Source organism: Cynocephalus volans, chromosome 2 (genome assembly GCF_027409185.1).
Source record: "Cynocephalus volans isolate mCynVol1 chromosome 2, mCynVol1.pri, whole genome shotgun sequence".
In the NCBI taxonomy this organism is placed as follows: domain Eukaryota; kingdom Metazoa; phylum Chordata; class Mammalia; order Dermoptera; family Cynocephalidae; genus Cynocephalus; species Cynocephalus volans.
In genome coordinates, this window is record NC_084461.1 from 132510154 (window position 1) to 132529534 (window position 19381).

Consider the following 19381-nt stretch of genomic DNA (forward strand, 5'->3'; position numbering starts at 1 on the left):
TGTCTGACACATGCTAGGCTCCCAACTTATGTTACTTTATCTTTCTAAGAATCCTGGGGTGGGATTTTTTTTATTTCCCCCATTTTGTCTATAGAAACTGAGGCAGTGAAAGTTAATGCCTTGACCTCAAAGGACTAGTGTTAGTGGCAAAGCCAGGGCCTGGCCTCGTTGTTGGGCTTCTTTCCATTTCAAGACAATCCTTCTTTCTACACTTTTGTCTCTTCTCTGGAGATCCATCCATTCATTCATTCATTTCTTTACTAAGTGCTGAGTAATGTCTGAATATTTCTCCAAAGCTTACATGGATCTCAGAAATTAGATAAGTACAGAATTATATCAAATTTTTGAGCAGGAAGGGCCTAGGGGGTTGTCTAGTTTTATGTTCTCTTTTCCAGAGTGGACAGTGAGAACCAGATGGGGTGGTGACCCACTGGAGGACACAGGAGTACTGGACAGGCCCAGAGCCCAAGCTGTGACTGAGCCACCCCCACCCCCTCCTCCTTCCTTCTACTCAGTAATTCTGAGAATCTGCTCTAGGCCAGGCACTAAGCTAGGCGATTTGCTGATTGTCGCCAGGAAAGTGGAGCCACCAATTTTTCCTGAAGATGCATTCTTTCTTAAGCAGGGAATCGATTTCCAACAAGATACACAATCTTCCAACGAAGCCACTTATGTGAGTCTGGATGAAACTCCATTAATCCACTGCTAGGGTTATTTATCTCCCTGGCTCGGGGCAGCCACATTCCTTTCAGATAAGGGGTGTGGTGTTGCTAGAAGAAAGGGCATAGAAGACTTGGCAGCCAGAAAGGGGGGCCCGCGGCTGGGGGGGCAGACATGGGTGAGGGGCCAGAGGGTTCGTGCACATGAGGTGGTGCACAGTGCAGTGCATTTGGCCCCAGAACTGCCCCTGCTCAGCCACAAACTTGCCGTGGGACTTGGACTGTTCCCAGTCCTTGCTGAAGCTCCCATTTCCCCACCTGTAAATGGGAATACATGATCTTGAGAAGCAGGATGATGGTTGATGGCACAGGCTTTGTAGGGAGAGAAGACACTTGGGTTTGAACCTTATCCTCACCTTTCTGGGACCCTTGGTGCTATGGGTTGAATTGTGTCCTCCAAAAAAAAGAAAAAAGATATGTTGAAGTCCTAACCCCCAGTACCTCAGAATGTGACCTTATTTGGAGATAGAGTATTTACAGAGATAATCGAGTTTAAATGATGTCATTAGGGTGGGACCTCACCCAATATGGCTGGTGTCCTTATCAAAAGGGGAAATTTAGGCACAGGGATAAATGCACATAGAGGAAAGACCGTGAGATAAGATAGAGAAGATGGCATCTGCAAGCCAAGGAGAGACACCTGGGACAGATCCTTCCCTCACAGCCCTCAGAAGGAGCCAACCCTACCCAACGCCTCATCTCAGACTTCCAGCCTCTGGAGCTGCAAGATGACAGATTTCTGTTGTTTAAGCCACACAGTTGTGGTACTTTTTTACAGAAGGCCTAGCAAACTAATTATCAGTGACTCGCTCGATCTCTGAGTTTCCAGATTAGTAACATGGGGACTGTAACATCTACCCTGCAGAGTTGTTTTAAGACTCTGATAAGAGGATTCATATAAGGCACTTAGTGCAGCCCTTGGCATATAATAAATGCTTAATAATAGTGGTGGCTGTTAGTCTTGTGCTGTGACCTCCCAGCTCCACTGGGAAGAGGAAGGCGACCAGGACAGGACAAGAAGCCCTCAATTCAGACCTTACAAAGAGAACCGGGTCACCCGAGGCACCCCATCAAAAGCCTCTCTAAATATGGAGAAGCCAGAGAAATCACTGTTAATGCAGTACTTAATGGTTTTTAGCTAGAGAGTGGTCTTCAGCCTAATTGACAAGGCCGCGAGGCTTAGGTTTCTTATTTTTATGTGCTGGGTACACTTTGAGTCTGTTGAGCTGCTATGGGTAATCAATAAGTGCAGTCATCACAGACATTTTACGGGCATTTTGTAAGGAGGTGGCATGGTTTCGAGGGAAGGACACTCCTTGGGTGACCCTAAGTAAATCTATGATCCTCCTTGGGCCTCAGTTTCCATATCTGCAAAGTGAAGGAGACAAGCAACTGGGTCAGTGAAGTACTAAAATTTTAGTTAAGTATGAATTTAATATCTACACATGAATCTTGGGAGGAAAGTGTCCATAGATTTTATCTAGTTCTTGAAGGGGCTCCTGACTCCCAAATTGTCCATCATGGACAACCTCTCAGGGATACTGTTTCCTAGCTGGTCCAGGATTCTGGGGCTGTGATTCTAAAGCTGTTACTAAGAAGCAAGTCCTACAGAGGTGGCTGCTCCAAGTTACTGGGCTGAGGGGGATCAGGAACATGTAGAAAGAGCTCGGCCGAGAGCTTATCGCTGGGGGCTTTGCTGGTCAGGGAGGCCCCTGCTGCCCGGCAACCTTGTTTCTCCTGCCTTTGGCCCTTCCTCCTGTCCCACAGGCCCTAGATGGTGTCCAAGAGGTACCTCCCTAGCTCAGCCACCTGTCCCTCTCCTGGATGGCTGCAACGCCTAACCCATCACCCTGTTTCTACGCTGGCCCTACACCCATCACACTTGGAGCAAAATCCAAATCCCTTACAATCCCGACCTGGTCCAGCCTCTACCTGTCTCTCTGGTGTCGTCCTCCTCCCACTGAGCTGCAGCTTCACTGACCTCAGCGCCTTGTGTCATAGGCTTGGTCCCCACTTAGCTGCTCCTTCTGCCTGGAATGCTCTTCCCACCTCTTCCATTGCCTGACTCCTCCTCCTTCAAGTCTCAGGTGTCAGCTCCTCCAGGAAGCCTTTCTTCACACCCCATCTAGGGAGATTTCTTCGCTCCCTCTGTTACCCTCCATCAGCGCCCCTGGTTTGTTTCTCCTTCATAGCACTAACTCAATCCATAATTTAATATTTATATATTTTCTTCCCCCACATACATGCCAACTCACAAAGGAAGGAACTGAGTCTCATATATCACAGTGCCTGGCTCAATAGCAGCAATGAATACATGCTTAAACACACCTACTAGAATGACTAAAATGCAAATGAGTGACAATACCAAGTGTTGGTGAGGGCATGGGGACAGTTGGATTCTCATACAGCTGATGGGAGCACACAGTGGTACAATCATTTTGGAAAACAGCTTGCCGTTTTTATAAAGTTACACACGCGCTCACCATATAGCCCAATAATTCTGCTCCTAGGTATTTGCCCAAGAGAAATAAAGTCCACACAAAGACATATACACAAATATTGCAGACTTACTTGTAATGGCCAGAAACTAAAAACAAACCAATCATCCATCTAGAACAGGCTGCTTCCCCACAGTCTGAGTGGGCGCTAAGGAGGAAAGCTCCCAAGAGGAAGCTGAGAGAATCTGCCTGAGTCCCCTGCCATGGGGGTGACTGTTGAGTGTTGGTGATTCATAGATGGTGGATGACATCAGGGGCTGGGGGGGCTGGGGTTCACTTGGGATGCTACTAGTGTCTCTCTCATCTTCAGATTCCCAGTCAGGTTCAGAAGTGTTCAGCTCTTCTCTGGAGAATCACAGTTTATAATCACATGTTTTATTTGTGTCATTATTTGTCTAATGTCATCCTCCCCCAACCCACAGCACATAAGCTCCTAGAGGCCAGTGGTTTTGTCTGTTTCAGCCCGGGCTGTGGCACCCAGCACAGTGCCCAGCTCAGAGTGACTCGGTGCTCAATATTTAGGACTGTTGAATACATGTAGATTAGAGGAAGAATGGGCAGGTAGAGGGCAGGGGGGGTGGGGGCATATCCCTGGAGACAGAGACTTGCTGGGCACCGTGCTGCCTGGCCTGAAAGCAGGGGACTGGCGGCTTGAGAGAACCTGGCCCTGGTGCTGCCCATGCAGGCAGGATTCTTGCAAAACGCCAATTAAGACATTTGACCCAAATTTGGATAAAAGCCTTTTTCCTGTGTCAAGTTGAGCTAATAATATACATTTATTCATAATTTATGAGGCCTAGTAAGTGGGAACAATTAAGGAAAAGGCCTGGGCAAAGCCTATTTCTTTTAAGTGTCATAGGCCTTTTTTTTGTTCTCACCCTTCTCTGCTGCCATGAAACACTGTTGTTTTTAATGTGATTATCACTATTTGTTATCATTACTCTTACGTGACGTTTACTGTGCACTTACTGGGCTTGACTATGATGCTGCCTCTTTGAATCTTAACCATGTGAGGCAGGTATTGTTGCTGTCCCCACTGCACAGACGAGACAGTTGGATTTCAGAGGGGATGAAGAGACTTGCCCAGAGTCTCAGGGCTGGTGAGTGGGGATTTCAGCTCAGGTCTGCCAGGCCCCAGGGCTGACCTGCTTTATCACTGCAATGTTGTGTTTCGGTGTCAGCCTCCCAACTCAGGCTATTTCTGAATCTGCAGGGCAGCCCTTCTATTGGTAACTGCTAAACTTGGGAGAACAGGGTGCAGAAGTGATCACCTTCTGATTCAGTAGGTCTGGGATTAGGCCTGAGAATTTGCATTATTTCCAACATAATAAGTTCCCATGTGATGTTGGTGCTGGTGGTCCAGGAACCACACTCTTGAGAACCGCTGGTTTACACAGTGCTGTGACCCCCTGAGACCCCTTGTCTCCCTTCTACCCTACCTGTCACTGGCAGATGGGCCTATGACTTTCTAGACCTTCTTCTGTGTTTGCATACATATTACCATTCATAGGAAAACATGTAGCTTGATTTTTGTTTCATTGTCTTTACATGTGGGATTATATTCTACATGCTGATATTCTAAGACTTCTTTTTTTTAATGTGTCTTGGAGAACACATAGATCTGCCTCATTCTTCTCCATAATGCTGTACTGATGATATGGGTGTATTGTGGTTTTATTTACCTATTGTCTACTAATGGGTGGTCTTCCACATTTTAGACATTACAAATATTCCTGTAAAATCCTTGAGAACATGGGTATTTCTCCAGAACCTGTACAGATACTCCTGATTTAACAATGGTTCAACTTAACAATTTTTCAGCTTTACAACCATGCAAAAGAGATAGACATTCAGTAGAAATTATACTTTGAATTTTGAATCTTGATAACCTTATAATAACCTTATTATAAAGTAGGCTTTGAGTTAGATGATTTTCCCCAATTGTAGGCTAATGTAAGTGTTCTGAGCATGTTTAACGTAGGTTAGGCTAAGCTATGTTTGGTAGGTTACATGTACTAAATGCACTTTGACTTAAACAATATTTTCAACTTAACAATGTGTTATTGGTCATAACCCCATCTTAAGTCAAGGAGCATCTGTAATCACTCAATAATGTCAGCCATTATTAATGCCATTTTTTTGTTTCATTATTAATACAGAGGGGTTGTTAGCTTTAAGAAATCCCTATAGGTGAGACAGTTATGTAAAGAAGTAGTTCTCTATTTGCAGGCTCTCACAAAGTTTTCAACAAAACAGTTCCAGTGAAAGGAAAGAGATGCCATGTGGGCAGGGCCTTGAGGGATGTGTAGGAGTGCAGAGGAGGAGAGAAGAGAGCAGCAGGCAGATCTGCACTGCCAGGGCCTGGTGTAGCTACCAGTAGTTTCCACCATTGCAAGAGATGGCAAAATCAGGCCTTGGCCAAGGGTCCAGATTGGCAGCATCATGAGTAAGAGGGTCTCTGCTTGGGTCTAGCCACATTCCACTCTGATCCACCTCCTTCCTTCCTGTCTCCTCAGGGTGGGGGATCTGGGGAGGAGCAACTCTGCGCTGACTTTCCGGAGCTCGACCTCTCCCAGCTGGATGCCAGTGACTTTGACTCAGCCACCTGCTTTGAGGAGCTGCAGTGGTGCCCTGAGAACTCTGAGACTGAACCCAGCCAGTATGGCCCTGATGACTCTGAGCTCTTCCAGGTATGCCCTCCTGAGCCTTGCCACCTCCTGCCCCACAGTGCCTCTCTGCCCTGCTGCCCCTCCTTTCATGCCTGCTCATACAAAGAAGCCCTCTCACCCAGCAAAGCTCTCAGGACCCCATTTTTTGTGCTGGGTCTGCATCTGATCTGGGACAGTTCTCATTCCTTTGCCTGGCCTGATATCACCTCCAAAAGTAAAGCTAGGATGATCTGCTCTCTCTATATCTCCCAGGCAGAACCCAGCCCCTCTGTGGCCCAGAGGGGCTCCAAGTCCTCTTTCCCTACATTATCTCATTCAGTCCACATTCCCATCCTCTGAAGTAGGTGCCATTCTTTCCCCATTTTACAGGTAAGGCTTGGGAGGTTAAGTCATGATCCCAGGGCCATTTGCTTAGTCAGTAGGTGGACTAGATTCCAACCCAGTCTGCCTGCCTCCTGAGCCAGGGCTTCATAACCATAATGAAAATGACTCACAATTATTGAGCAACTGTTCTGTGGTAGGACTGTCCCTGTTTGTGTATAGTAACTCATTTAATTCTCTTAACAACTCTTATTCATAACTACAGTTATCTCCAATTTTCAGTTGGAGCCTGGAGGCTCCTTAATAAGAGGCTTTGCCAAGAACCACTATGCAAATGCCTCTCTCAACCCTGCTTGCCCCTGTGCCCAGCCTTGGGGGCACGTGACGGCTGACATTTCCTTTAAGAATTCCTCTCATGGAATAATTTGATGTCTGGGATTTGCTTTAGAATGAAGCAAGCTCCGTGTGGATGTGCATGTGTGGGTGTGTGGAAAGAGGGTGATAGATGAACTAAGATTAGCCATGTTGAAGCTGGACGATGGGTACATTTGGATTCATTTTTCTTTTCTTGGAGTCTTCTTTTGCATGAAGATTGGGGCTAGAAACCTTAGCCGCCCCCTGTGCCTCTCTGGCTGTATAATAACAACAACACCACGCTGTGTGCCAAGCGCCATGCTGGTGGCCGCAAGAGTCATGTCAAATAGTCCTTCTGACAGATTTTATCATTCCTTCTGGAAATGTTTACCAAGCTCCCTGTGTGCCAGGCACTGTGTTCATCAGTGGACTTTACAGTCTAGAGGGGTAGACTTAACCTAGATCAGTAAACACATAAGCAAACGGTTGTCACTCGTGATAAGGGCACAGAAGGAAACAAACCTGGGAATAGAAAAGATCTGAGGACTGGATGGTCAGGAAAGGCCTCTCTGAGGAAGAGATGTTTTAGTTGAAGGATAAGGAGGCAGCTATATGAAGATCAGAGAGTAGGGACAGAGCTTTCCAGGCATAGAAAAGCACTAGGTGCAGAGCCACAAATCAGGAAAGGCTTGCGGTGTTGGAGGAACAGAAGGGCTGAAGGGTAGCAGCTAAGGGGAAAGTGTTGGGAGACAAGGTCAGAGAGGTAAGCAGGGGCACATCATGCAGTCTTGTGGGCCCTGGTTAGGGGCCTGGATTTTTCCCAAGACTATTCTTGCCTACAAGTTGTATACTATTAATAACCCATTTTACAGGTGAAGGAAGTAAAGCTCAGAGAGGTTAAGTAACTTGCCCAAAGTCACACAGCTACCAAAGGTAAGGGCAAAGACTCTAACCTAGGAACCCATACCCTGTATTGCTACGCTGAGCCCCCTGGCCATCCCTGTGAGAAGTCAGCAGTGTAGGCTCTAGTTTGGCTCCATCTGGGGACCTCCAATTCCTCATCCAAACCATTGGGACAATACCTTCTCTATGTTGCTCCTTCCCTCTTTGGAGGACAGCTTCCAGAAAATGCTTTTAAGTTGTGGAAAGCTAATGAGAGTGGAGTTTGGATGCTGCCTAGAGACCATCCCCACCTGAACTATACAGCCCCCTCTTACTCACACTGGCCAGACCCTTCAGCAAGCATGAGATGGTTTCAAACACAGTAAACCTAGTGCGGCCCCCAGGCTCCCTGCCCAGCAAGGAAGACAGTCCTCACAGCTGACAGAGCCCTAGGCCCACCCAGCCCCTCTTCCCTTTGTAGCCTGCACACCCTTCCGGCTCTTTCACAACTAGTCCAGCTCCAGCCACAACTCCCTGATGTACCCTCTGTGTATGAATTATGTGATCAGGGCCTGTCCCCACTTGTGGCCCACCCGCCCCATCATGAAGTCTGGGCATGTGGGGGCTGTGTTCGTATTGTGCATTGTTGTACTCCCAGGGCTTGATAGTCATCAAATGAATCAATCCTTCGACGCCCGGCTCTCATGTTACCTCCTCCTAAAGTAGGTGCTTCCTCTCATGCACTCCCATTTCACGTGTATGTGTCCTTCAGACTGTGAGTTCCATGAGGACAGACATTTTATTCATCTCCAGGGCCCTTGCACATTGTAAGGACTCCATTCATACATGTTGCATGAAGGACCTGATAGTAATATTTTCTTCCCTGCCAAGGGCCAGACACGACCCATTCCAAAAACCTTGAACTGGGGTCATAGGTTCTAATCCTCCTGTCACTAGCTCAGACAGTTTCCTCATGGGACCACTGAGAATCCTGGAGCCTTGCTGTGTCAGAGCTGTTTTCTAACGATCAGATGGCACCATTGCTATGGACACAAACTGGGAGAGTGGAGAACAAGCTAGAGTTACAAGGGTTGACAACTCTTTGGGGACAGGGACATTGCCTTTCATATTCTGTGTGCCCCAGAGTCCTTAGGGCTGGAGCACTCCAGGCACTTAGTACACATTTCTGGAGTAAGCAGGCAATGGCTTGTTCTGCCACAATTTGTTGTGTGGCCTTGGGCAAGTAGCTCCCTTTGGCTGGGCCTCAGTTTCCGCTTGTGAGGAATGAGGAAGGAACATGGACTAGATCAGTGGTTCCTAGTTTGTGGGGATGGAGGAAGAGAGTCCCTGGGTCCTTTTAGACTCTGATAAAATCATGGACCTACTCCCAGAAAAATGAGGGGGACCAGTTTCTGGAAAATCAAGTAAGCCCCCTAGACAGAAGAGGATCTCTCAGTGTTCTTCCGGCCCTGATAGCCTAAATTCTGTCCTGTGACATTTCTTCTAGCCTCTTTAGGTCCTCAAATTGAAGTATGTTCCCTCAGATTTCTTGAAGGCTCCTTTTCCTCCAGCTTGAGATCAGCTCAGGAAGGTTGGGGGTGGGGCCGAGTCTATTAATATCCCTTCCTCAGCTGATTAACTCTCCATTAATTTGCACTCCCTTTCTGAGCGGAGCAGGGAGAGCTGAGGGATGGGCCCAGGGAGAGAGAGGGCGGCGCGGCTCTTGTGATGCCCCGGCTCGGGCATGGCGTGCGTGGCCTGGAGTGTGCGGGAACCGCCTTTCTTCCCAGCCGGCTCCCGGCCTCCAAGCCCACGGGCTGTTCCTGAGCTGAACAGCCCCAGGGGCGGGCTTCAGAGAGGGGAAGGCCTTCTGTTAGTCATTTTTGTTTTTACCCAACCTGATGGGCGCTTCTTGCAGTCTCATTGTTTTGTACCTATTTCAGCCTGTGTCTGGTGCTGAGTAAGTTGGCGTTGGTTCTCGAGTCCTTGGCCCCACACCTGACTTACTGGGTGACCTTGACAAATCTCTCTCCTGGGGCTCCATTCTTCACATCCCCAAAGAATGGCAGCTAGGTTTCTTCCTGAGTGCCAACTATGATTGATGGGTGGTCGTTGCCTGGAGCCCTATGTCAAGAGTGGTTTGTGATGCAGGGAGTAGTAGCACGCATGCCATGTGTTTGACATCCCTGGTCACTACGTGCCCCCAGAGCCCTGCGAGCTCTGACACTTGTGATAATTCACAGTGTCTGGGCCATTTGCTACTTTCCCTGGGAAAGTGTGGGAGCTCCCATTCTATCTGGTGCTGATGATGTCATCACTGGGTGACTTCCCTTGAGAATCTGGTAGTTGAGATACTATACTCAGTCTCCCAACATTGTTCATTGTTTGGTTCATTCTTTTTTTTTTTTTTGGCAGCTGGCCTGTAAGGGATCTGAACCCTTGACCTTGAGTTCATTCTCTCATTCATCAGTCTGCTACAGTGCCTCCCATGCCCCAGGCACTAAGTACTGAACAAAGCACTCTATCACCACTTCCAGACTTGGCCTTGCTGGTAGCCCTGTGGGTGGGAGGCTGGCCTGGGGTTAGGTCTTCCCATTTTACAGGAAAAGGAGCAAGGCATAGAGGAGGAAATGCCTTGGCCCAAGGTCAGTCTGTCCCAGGAGTGGTCATTGAGCCCCAAGTTCCAGGATCTTAACTCCCCATCAAGCCAGACAAATTGTTTTGGGAGCACAGGGTTGGGAGTGTGGCCTGAGGGTTGAGGGAGACTTGCAGGCGGTGGGTGGGGGGCAGCCAAGTGAGCCCCATTGCATTCAAGAGCCAGAATCCATGGCCCCGATCTGCCCTTGGGCCCTCATCCCTAGGGCCTGGGTTCGTCCCAACCAAAATCTTCCTCTGACCTTTCTTTTATTCTTAGCTGTGTTCTAAAAATTACAAATGCGTTTGTTCTCCTCCCGTGTCCCCCCTTCGAATTACTCAGCTGCTGCTCCAGCTGCAAGGCCTGGAACAGATTTAGTGCAGCCAAAGGGCCGTCACGAGATGCGTATTTCAGATGAACTTCCTGAAGAAAGGATAAACAGCCTGACCTGGGATGGGAAAGAGTTCCAGGGCAGGCATCATGTGACAGAGTGTGCCTTCTGCCAGAGCAGGCCCAGGAACCAGGGTCCCTAGATGAAGCTCCAGTGCCTCACCTAGAAGCAATGTGATCTCTGCTCCAGGCCTTTGGGCATGGCGGCCTTTGGGCATGGCGGCCTTTGGGCATGGCGGCCTTTGGGCGAGGGATGTGCGTGCTGACTCTCCTCGTAGATCTCAGACAGCAGAAAAGCAAGAGCCTTGGCTCATCTGAGCTGTGGCACTCGGTCCAAGGCCTGGCTCTGCCCTTGATTTGCTGTGTGACCCTTGACAAGGTGCTGAATGTCCCTCAGTTTCCTCACCTGCAAAGTGGGGATTAGAATAGTGCTCCTCTCGGGGGGGTGTTGTAAGGGTCACCGGAGGCAGCATCAACAAAGCCTCTCCGTTCCTCTCTTCAGCCAAACTCTGTGCCCCAGACCTCTGCGTTGGGTTTTCCCTCTGCCTATATCTTCTTCCTTTAGTCCCTGGCCTGTCTGGTGCCTTTCAAGCCTAAGTTTAAGGATCAGTTGCTTAGAGAAGGGTCCTGAAAATCTTCACCACCTTCTTACTCTTCATCACAGCTTTCTTTTATTTTCTTCCCAGGCTTTCTCACCCTCTGAACTGATTTTGTTTACTTAACTCTATTCTCTACTGGAGGGTAAGGTCCACGAGGGCAGGGAGTGTAGCAGTCTTGGCATGCTGTGTCACCAGTGTCCAGCACACAGCCAGACCCAGATTAGCCAAGTGGTAGGGGACGGACGGGAGGAAAGAAGAGAGGGAGGAATTGCCACTGCCACCAGCACCATGACCATCGCTGCCATCAGCAGCAACGTCACCAACACCGTCGTCGTAGCAGGGATCATGGTAGTCATGGTTATAGGAATGCGTGCTTTTTTTGTGCCAGGCACTATTTTCTAAGCATCTTACCTGTGCTAACCCATGTAGTCCTCAACCATAACCTTATGGAGTGGGTACTGTTGTTATCCCATTCGACAGATGAGGAAACTAATTTGCCTGAAGACCCACAGTTGGTAAGTGTGGGATCTGGGGTTCAACCCCAGCTTCAGAACCCAAGTTTCTAACCGCTGCACTCACCACCCCTCCATGAGTGGACAAGTGTGCAAGCCCTGGAGCCCACAGGGAAATGACAGCTGTCTTATTGTTGCTGTGGTTAGCGTTGTCCTCGTTCAACCCTGGAGTTTCCAGCCTTGACACTGCCTGGGCCCCAGAGTCCAAGGTGCTGCGGCCTGCCATGGGATGTTGCTACCAGGGGCGTAGGCCAGCCTCAGTCCCTGCAGGAGGAAGCAGGCCTCACTCAGGTGGATAGCCCTGTGCCCAGGGTCACATGCTGATGAGCAGCAGAGCCAAGACTGGACTCCCAGGGCAGGGCCCTTTCCATTATCACCTGCTGCCTGCTCAGAAAACATTGTGATTCTTGGAGTTGATAACACACTTATTGGGCGTCTGCTTTCCCAGAAATACTGAGCAGATCTGATGGGGGCAGGGATGGGAAGGGTTTGGCAGGAGAATGATGGTGGTGCTCAGGATGGGCAGAGCAGGTTTCTGTCGTGAAGACGGCTGAGTCTATGGTGGTGACTATCTCCCCTCTCTGCTTCTCTCCTTTCACCCTCCTTGCTCTAGATTGACAGTGAGAACGAGGCCCTCCTGGCAGCGCTCACCAAGACCCTGGATGACATCCCCGAAGATGACGTGGGTCTGGCTGCCTTCCCAGCCCTGGACGGTGGAGATGCACTGTCCTGCACCTCAGCTTCATCTGCCCCCTCGTCTGCGCCCCCCAGCCCCACCCTGGAGAGGACCCCGGCCCCTGAGGTGGACGAGCTCTCACTAGTGAGAACCTACTTCCAGCTGAAGTGATGGTGGAGGCATGGGGTGGGGTATCTGGCTGCCGGGGTGGTGGGTGCAAAGCAGTCAGCTCCAGCCCCGCAGGGGTCCTAGGCAGAGAGCCTGGGCTGGAAGTGGGAGGCCCTACCTTTTCCCACCTGGACAGTGGGAATAACTACAGAGGCTTCACCTGCATTCCATGGGACTTCAAGGATTGACTCAGCATGTGTTAAATCCTTGAAATTACACGATTTTCTTAAAGATTATACACACATGGTAAAAATCAAAGCAGGAACTGTGGACAGTTAAAAGCAAAACCTCCTTAACCCTCTCACAATTGCTTTTTCCTTCCCCATAGGTAACCATGGTTACTGATCTGTTCTGTGACTTTCCTCTTCCACTTTTTCTTTTTTTAACTATAAAAGGGAGCCTACATTATGCATTGTTCTGCACCTTGCTTTCTCAGTTAACTGTGTGTCTTAGGAAGTCTTCCAGATGAGCATGTGGAACTCAGTTTCAATCTTTTTGTTGGCTGTGTAGTGTGCTTTGGTAAGGATGTACCATTATTTATTCATTTTTAGTTTTATTTTTTATTTTTTGGTGGCTGGCCAATACAGGAATCCAAACCCTTGACCTTGGTGTTATAACACCGTGCTCTAACTGAGCTAACCGGCCAGCCCTCTGGATGTACCATTATTTATTTAACCGGTCCCCTGTTGATGGATATTAATGTTGGTTCAACTCCTTCACTGTTACTAACAGTGCTGCAGTAACTCTGCTGTTATGGGACTTTGTAACATGAAAATGGATATATTTCTAGAAATGGAATTCCTGTGTCTACAGGTATATGATTTTTTAGTTTAGACAGATACTTCCAGATTACCCTCCAAAGAGATCAGACTGGTTTACACTCCCACCAGCAAAAGTTCAATGCTGTCTATGTGTAGAATATGGAAATGTGCATACAGAATAGCAGCTTTCTGGGGAGAAGTTGTCAGCTTCTATCAAATTTTCAAAAGGGTCTGGACCTCAAAAGTTACTGAAAGCAGTTGCCCTCGACTCAGGCTGAGGCTGCCCGAAGCTGAGAAGCTGTGAAGTGTAGCTTCTCTCGGCCTGTCTTGGGCTTCTCACCTTGGTGCTGTGGCTCCTGGGGGCTGATGAGACTCAGCTGGAAAATCAGAGCCTGTTGGAGCTGGGAGGGTTCCTAGGTCATGGAGAGTTTGAGCTGGAAAGGCCTTTGGTGACCATGCAGCCCAACTCTGGGGAAACTGAGGCCCAGAGTGGGGAGGGTCTCTTCCATGGTCACACAGCAAGTCAGTGTACTAGCAAAGACCAGAACCCAGGTATTCTGACTTTTTGTCTAGGACCCTCTTCTTTCCTACTGCTTTCTAGATTGCCAGAGCAGTGTGAAACATTTAGTAAGCGCCCTACTATGTGCTGGGCACAGAATATGTTCAGTCCCACATTGTGGCTCCTGCTGGTTGGGGTGCTGATTCCTTTCAGTCTGGAATCAGACAGCCTGAGTTTGAATCCCAGCCCTGCCAGTTAGTATTTGTGTGTTCCTTAGGCACACACCCTCTCTTAATCTCTCTATGACTCAGCTTCCTGATCTATAAAGAGGAGTTAATGATAGTGCCTATGTCGCCGGCTGTTAGGAGGATTACAGCAGATCATACATGCAGAGCACTTTGCACAGTGTCTGTCACATAGAGTTGCTCAGTAAACGGTAGTAGCAGTGACAAGGAGAATTCTCAGTGCCATTTCTGCATGGGGACCAAACCTTTCTGGAGAGGGACCAACCTTGCAGAGGCAAAGAGTGACCCCTGCTGGTCAAAGTTGTTTCCCTCCCTTGCCTTAGACCCTGCCTTCATTCCATACACAATTATTGAGCACCTCTGTTTCAGGCACTATGCTAGAGACACAGGAAACAGACTCACTGTCTAGACTCCCAGCATACCAACAGAGTTCTAGAAAGGCCCTGAGAAGTCATCCAGACCCCAGATTTTGCTGTGGATCCCAGAGAGTCCACCAATGGACTTACAAGGACCCATGGACGTCTATGTATCTGTGCATTTTTCTGAGGTCAGCAGCTTGTGTCGTATTCTTAGAGTTAAGAAACAGTTCGGATCCAATCATTTAGGCTACCTGCCCCTCTTATACCAGTGGAGAAACCAACACCCAGAGAAGGAAATGACTTGCCCATGGTCTCACAGTGAGTTGGAACTGAGCTGGGCTAGAACCAGGTCTCTTTCCTCCAGTCCAAGGATCTCCTCCTATCCAAAGTCAGAGAGTCACAAATGTGTGTGTGTTGGTTTGGAGTCTAGGTGGAGTGGTGAGATCCTCCAGCTCCTCCAGAGAGTGTGGAATGGCCATTCTCTGGCTCCTGGGCCTTTGGTGCTTCTTGCTGGGGTGATTTGGGGTAGCATGTCCCCTGAGGACTAAGTTGGTGCTGTTAAAATCTCATCATGTTTCTCAATTTGTTCTCAGTCTCGGCTATGACAGGATCCCTGGTGGAACTTCCAGATGTATTTATTCAGCTTCTTGTTCACTGAGCCTGGATATGCTGTGTACCTGCCCACAGTACAGAGTGCAGGAGCAAAGGAGTTTCAACAACATTTTTAGAAAAATTAGTTGGGGGGAAAAAAGTCAAACAAGCTTACTTGTAGTACTTTTCCACTTGTGTAAAAACAACTGGGCGGGTTGGAGATAATATCCACATACTATATACATATATATCCTTGTATGATCAAGCCCACCTCATGATAGGTTCACAAGAAAGTAGGTAATGATAGTTGCCTCTGTGGGGGAGAAAGAGACCTTGGGCAGGAGGGAGACTTGTTTTTAATTGTCCACACTTTAGTATTTGTGATATGTATATATATTTTTTACCATTTACAAGTATTACTTATTTTAAGAAATTAATTTTTTAAAAGGTTATATGAATAAGCAAAAATAACAAGGAAAATCAGCTAGAATCCCACACCAGAGAATCATTTTAATATCGAACCTTCGAGATCATGTATATATCTACTACAAATATACGCAGAGTGTCCCAATGAAGTATGTACATGATATTTTAACAGTACAATGGACAGATATTACCCCAAACCTGTTTGGGTTTCTCAAAGTCATGGCTATTCTCTTGGATTATTAACTCTGAAAAAGATTTACATGTCATTGAGGTACTTGTGTATGTTTGAGATTGTTAGAAAATCTGCTATCTGCACTTAGTATATTGGGAACATCATTCCAGGTCATGAAATGCCATTCCCATGTTCTCGCGATGGCAGGGCATGGTCAGTCCTGAGAGGCTGGCCCTGCGGTTCTCCATGTCCTCTGGCTGTGTCCCGGCCCCAGCTCCTCTCCTTTCTGCTTCTTCCCCAGCTGCAGAAGCTCCTTCTCGCCACATCAAACCTGATGTCAAGTTCTGACACCCAGAAGGAAGGGACTGCCTGGCGCCAGGCAGGCCTCAGGTCCAAAAGTCAGCGGCCTTGTGTCAAGGTACTTCTGCACTGCCTGGAAATCTGCCCAGGCCCCCAGGTGGCCTCTTAGCGGTGCAGCCTCAGCTCTGGCTAGGAGTATCAGGTTCAATCAACTTCCAGTTTCTCTCCCTGCTCCTCCCATAGACCTTGTAGCTGGTGTCCTGGGCACTGCTTCTTGAGACCCAGTCCAGTCTGGGGTTCTAGAAAGAGCCCTGGATTTTCTCATACTTCAGTGTTCCAGAAACTGTTAGATGTTAACATGGGTTAGAGCCGGAACAGGAAGATGGGGCCTGCCCTCAGGGGCTTGCATTCTAATGGGGTGACAAACCAAAACATAAGATCCTTGCTGGATATAGAGACTACAGGAGATAGAGTATAGTTTTCTTTCTCTGGGGAACCATTGGAGAGTTTACATCTCTGTCGTGAACACCCAGGGTGGAAGCAAGTCTCCTTGGACCCCATCTTTCAAACCTAACAGGGAGAGGTTTAATAGGTGACTTCCAAGGGTTCCTGTTCCTCAAAGCCTACACTCAACCCTTACCCTTCTGACCCCCGGACATGCCTGCATGGGACATGTTGCAGGCAGATGCAACTCAGAGATGGAATCAGATCCTTCTGAGACAGTGGCTCAGTGTAGGAGCCTCTCCTTAGCCTGGGCTCCCCTGGGGGATGGTCCAGTCCCTGTGCTCCCACCCTGTTTGCCCTGGCTGATCTCCCAGAACAAAGGCCCACTCTCTTGTGTTCCATTCTGTTGAGGGGGCAGCAGCCAAGTCCGTTTGTGAGCCAGCTCTTTGCCCTCTGGGAAGCTAGGAAGCTCCCCAGATTGGTGAGACACACCTGACAGCCATTTAGAGGAGTCATTCTGGAAGGAAAGCCCCTGTGTGGGCAAGAGGGGACAAATAAGGCTGGAGAGAGAGGGCGGCAGGTGCCTGGCTACAGAGGGCCTCAGTGCCCAGTCAAGGAGTCTCCCCTTTATCCTCTGGGTACCGGAAGGCTACTGGATTTTTTTTTAAAACAACTTTATTGAGGTTCCATTTACACATCATAAAAGCCACCTATTTTAAAAGTACAATTCTATGATTTTTAGTAAATTTAGCGTCATGTAACCATGACCACAGTCCACTTTTAGAACATAACCATCATCCCAGAAGTGTCCCCAATGCCCCTGTTTACAGAGAACCCTTCCCATGCCCAGCCCCAGGCAGCCACGAATCCACTTCCTGGCTCTATTACCAAAGGGGAGTGGGATGGTCAGCAGGGCTTTGGCAGTGAATCTGGAAGGGTCTGCAGGGTCGAAATTCCATGGCTAGGAGACCTGCTACGAGGCTGGTCACTCCTTCATTTCCTCATTGATAGCACGGCCAGGTGCCGGCTCTGTGCTGGAGGCTGGGGATAAAGTGAAGGAAACCTGGCTGTTCCCCCATCCAGGTGAGACGCTGGGTGGCCAGTGGCTGCAGGGATGGGGCAGAGGGAGGAGCAGTGTGGGGCTCCCTCCTCACTCTGGCCTTTTTCCTTCTCTAGATGGACAGCACCCAAGACAAGAAGGTTCCCATAACGCAGTCTCAGAGCCGGAGTTGTACGGAACTGCATAAGCACCTCACCTCGGTGCCACCTTGCCCCCAGCAAGCGAAAGCCCGCTCCCCAGATAGGGGCCTGCAGCCACTGCTGCCCCTGAGTTCCCAGCTCCCTGCCAAGGAGAATGAGCAGCCGGGCAAGGACTGCCTGAGCCCCCAGCCAGCTCCAGCCTCTCCCCAGGACTCCCCAGCACTGGGCAGGGCAGGCCCTAGTGCCCAGATGTCCCAGGAGGATATGCAGGCGATGGTGCAGCTCATTCGCTACATGCACACCTACTGCCTCCCCCAGAGAAAGCTGCCCCTGCAGGCTCCAGAGCCAGCCCCCCAGCCCTGCAGCAGCCCATCCAAGCAAGTCAGGCCCCGGCCTCGGCATCCCTCCAAAGCCTCCTGGGCTGAGTTCTCCATCCTGAGGGAACTTCTGGCTCAAGATGTCCTCTGTGATGTCAGCAAACCCTACCGCCTGGCCACACCTGTCTACGCCTCCCTCACCCCCCGGCCAAGGTCCAGAACCCCCAGAGATAGCCAGGCCTCCCCTGGTCACCCATCCCCAGTGGAGGAGGTGAGGATTGCAGCTTCACCCAAGAGCACCGGGCCCAGACCGAGCCTGCGCCCACTGCGGTTGGAAGTGAAAGGGGACGTTGGCCAGTCTGCTGGGTTGCAGCAGGAGGAGGAGGATGCTGAGGAGGAAGAGGAAGAAAAAGAGGAGGAGGAGGAATGGGGCAGGAAAAGGCCGGGCCGAGGCCTGCCATGGACCAAGCTGGGGAGGAAGCTGGAGAATTCCGTGCGCCCTGTGCGGCGTTCACGGAGACTAAACCCTGAGCTGGGACCCTGGCTGACATTCACTGAGGAGTCGCTGGTCCCCTCGGAGCCCCAAGGTGCTCTGCCCTCTCTGTGCCAGGCTCCCAAAGCCAATGACATGGAGGGGGAGCTCGGCGGCGCCACAGATGAGGACAGTGGCCAAGACCAGCAGCTCCTACAGGGACCCCAGATCCCTGCCCTGGAGAGCCCCTGTGAGAGTGGGTGTGGGGACATGGATGAGGACCCCAGCTGCCCACGACTCCCTTCCAGAGGTAGAGTTGGTGGTCTGCAGGAGAGGGGGCAGGGTTGGGGTGCAGCATGTCCCACTGTGCTGGGAGCCAGGAGCCCTGTCCCCACCTCCCCACCTGTACGTTGTTCGAGGATGGGCAAGTCCCTCCCACTTTCTGGCTTTCAACTTCCCTTTCTGTACAGTGGACTAGTTGGAGCCAGTCTTTAGGAAAACACCCACACGTCTCTGAGTTTTACTCACGCGTAGGTGAGGCACCACTTAACAAACATGGAGCGAGATGCCTGCCTTCATGGGGCTTACATTTCAGCAGGGGAGGCAGGCAATCAAAAAGTAAACAAGAAAGGAAGATAATTACAAGTTGTGATAAGTGCTATAAAGAAGACTTCCTGGGGATGACATGACAGAGATGTGGGTCTATAAATTCAGCTCCACAATGAAGCTGAATTTTAACTACTAAGAGTAGTGGTCATGCACCAATCTAAGACTTAACACAGATTATCCTATTAACTCCTCACAAGAATACTATGTAGTAGGCTCTGTTATTATCTCCACTTTAAGATACAGAAACAGGCAGAGAGCTATTTAGTGATCAGTCCTATGCTGGACTCTTCCCTGAGCCCACACTTCTGGACTTGGGAATCAGAGCTCTTCACCACTGTGCTACACTATTTGGCCAGAAGGGCTCACCCTTGTACCCACCTGCAAAATCAAGGAGATCCACCTGCTGAGACCCTGGGATGGAAGGTGTATTTGAGTTGTTCCTGCCCTTCCTTACAAATAGCAGAGGCGTTTGGGTCACCTGTCTAAAGGGAGTTGGGGGTCTCCTCTAGAGGAAAAAACATTTGCTAGTGTTGCCATGTTGGGGAATCTTATTTTCCTTTTTT

General features: G+C 49.4%; 1 protein-coding gene across 2 annotated transcripts in view; it reads left to right on the plus strand.

Moving 5' to 3' along the window:
* Positions 1–19381, plus strand: part of PPARGC1B (PPARG coactivator 1 beta) — a 102550-nt gene that overhangs the window by 71241 nt on the left and 11928 nt on the right. The window contains exons 2-5 of one of the 2 annotated variants that reach the window (XM_063086783.1): positions 5734–5907; positions 12193–12399; positions 15778–15894; positions 17397–18519. In XM_063086783.1, coding sequence (XP_062942853.1) covers positions 5734–5907; positions 12193–12399; positions 15778–15894; positions 17397–18519 — 1621 coding nt within the window. The remainder of the gene's footprint in view (positions 1–5733; positions 5908–12192; positions 12400–15777; positions 15895–17396; positions 18520–19381) is intronic. The other variant, XM_063086784.1, reaches the window with a different exon arrangement.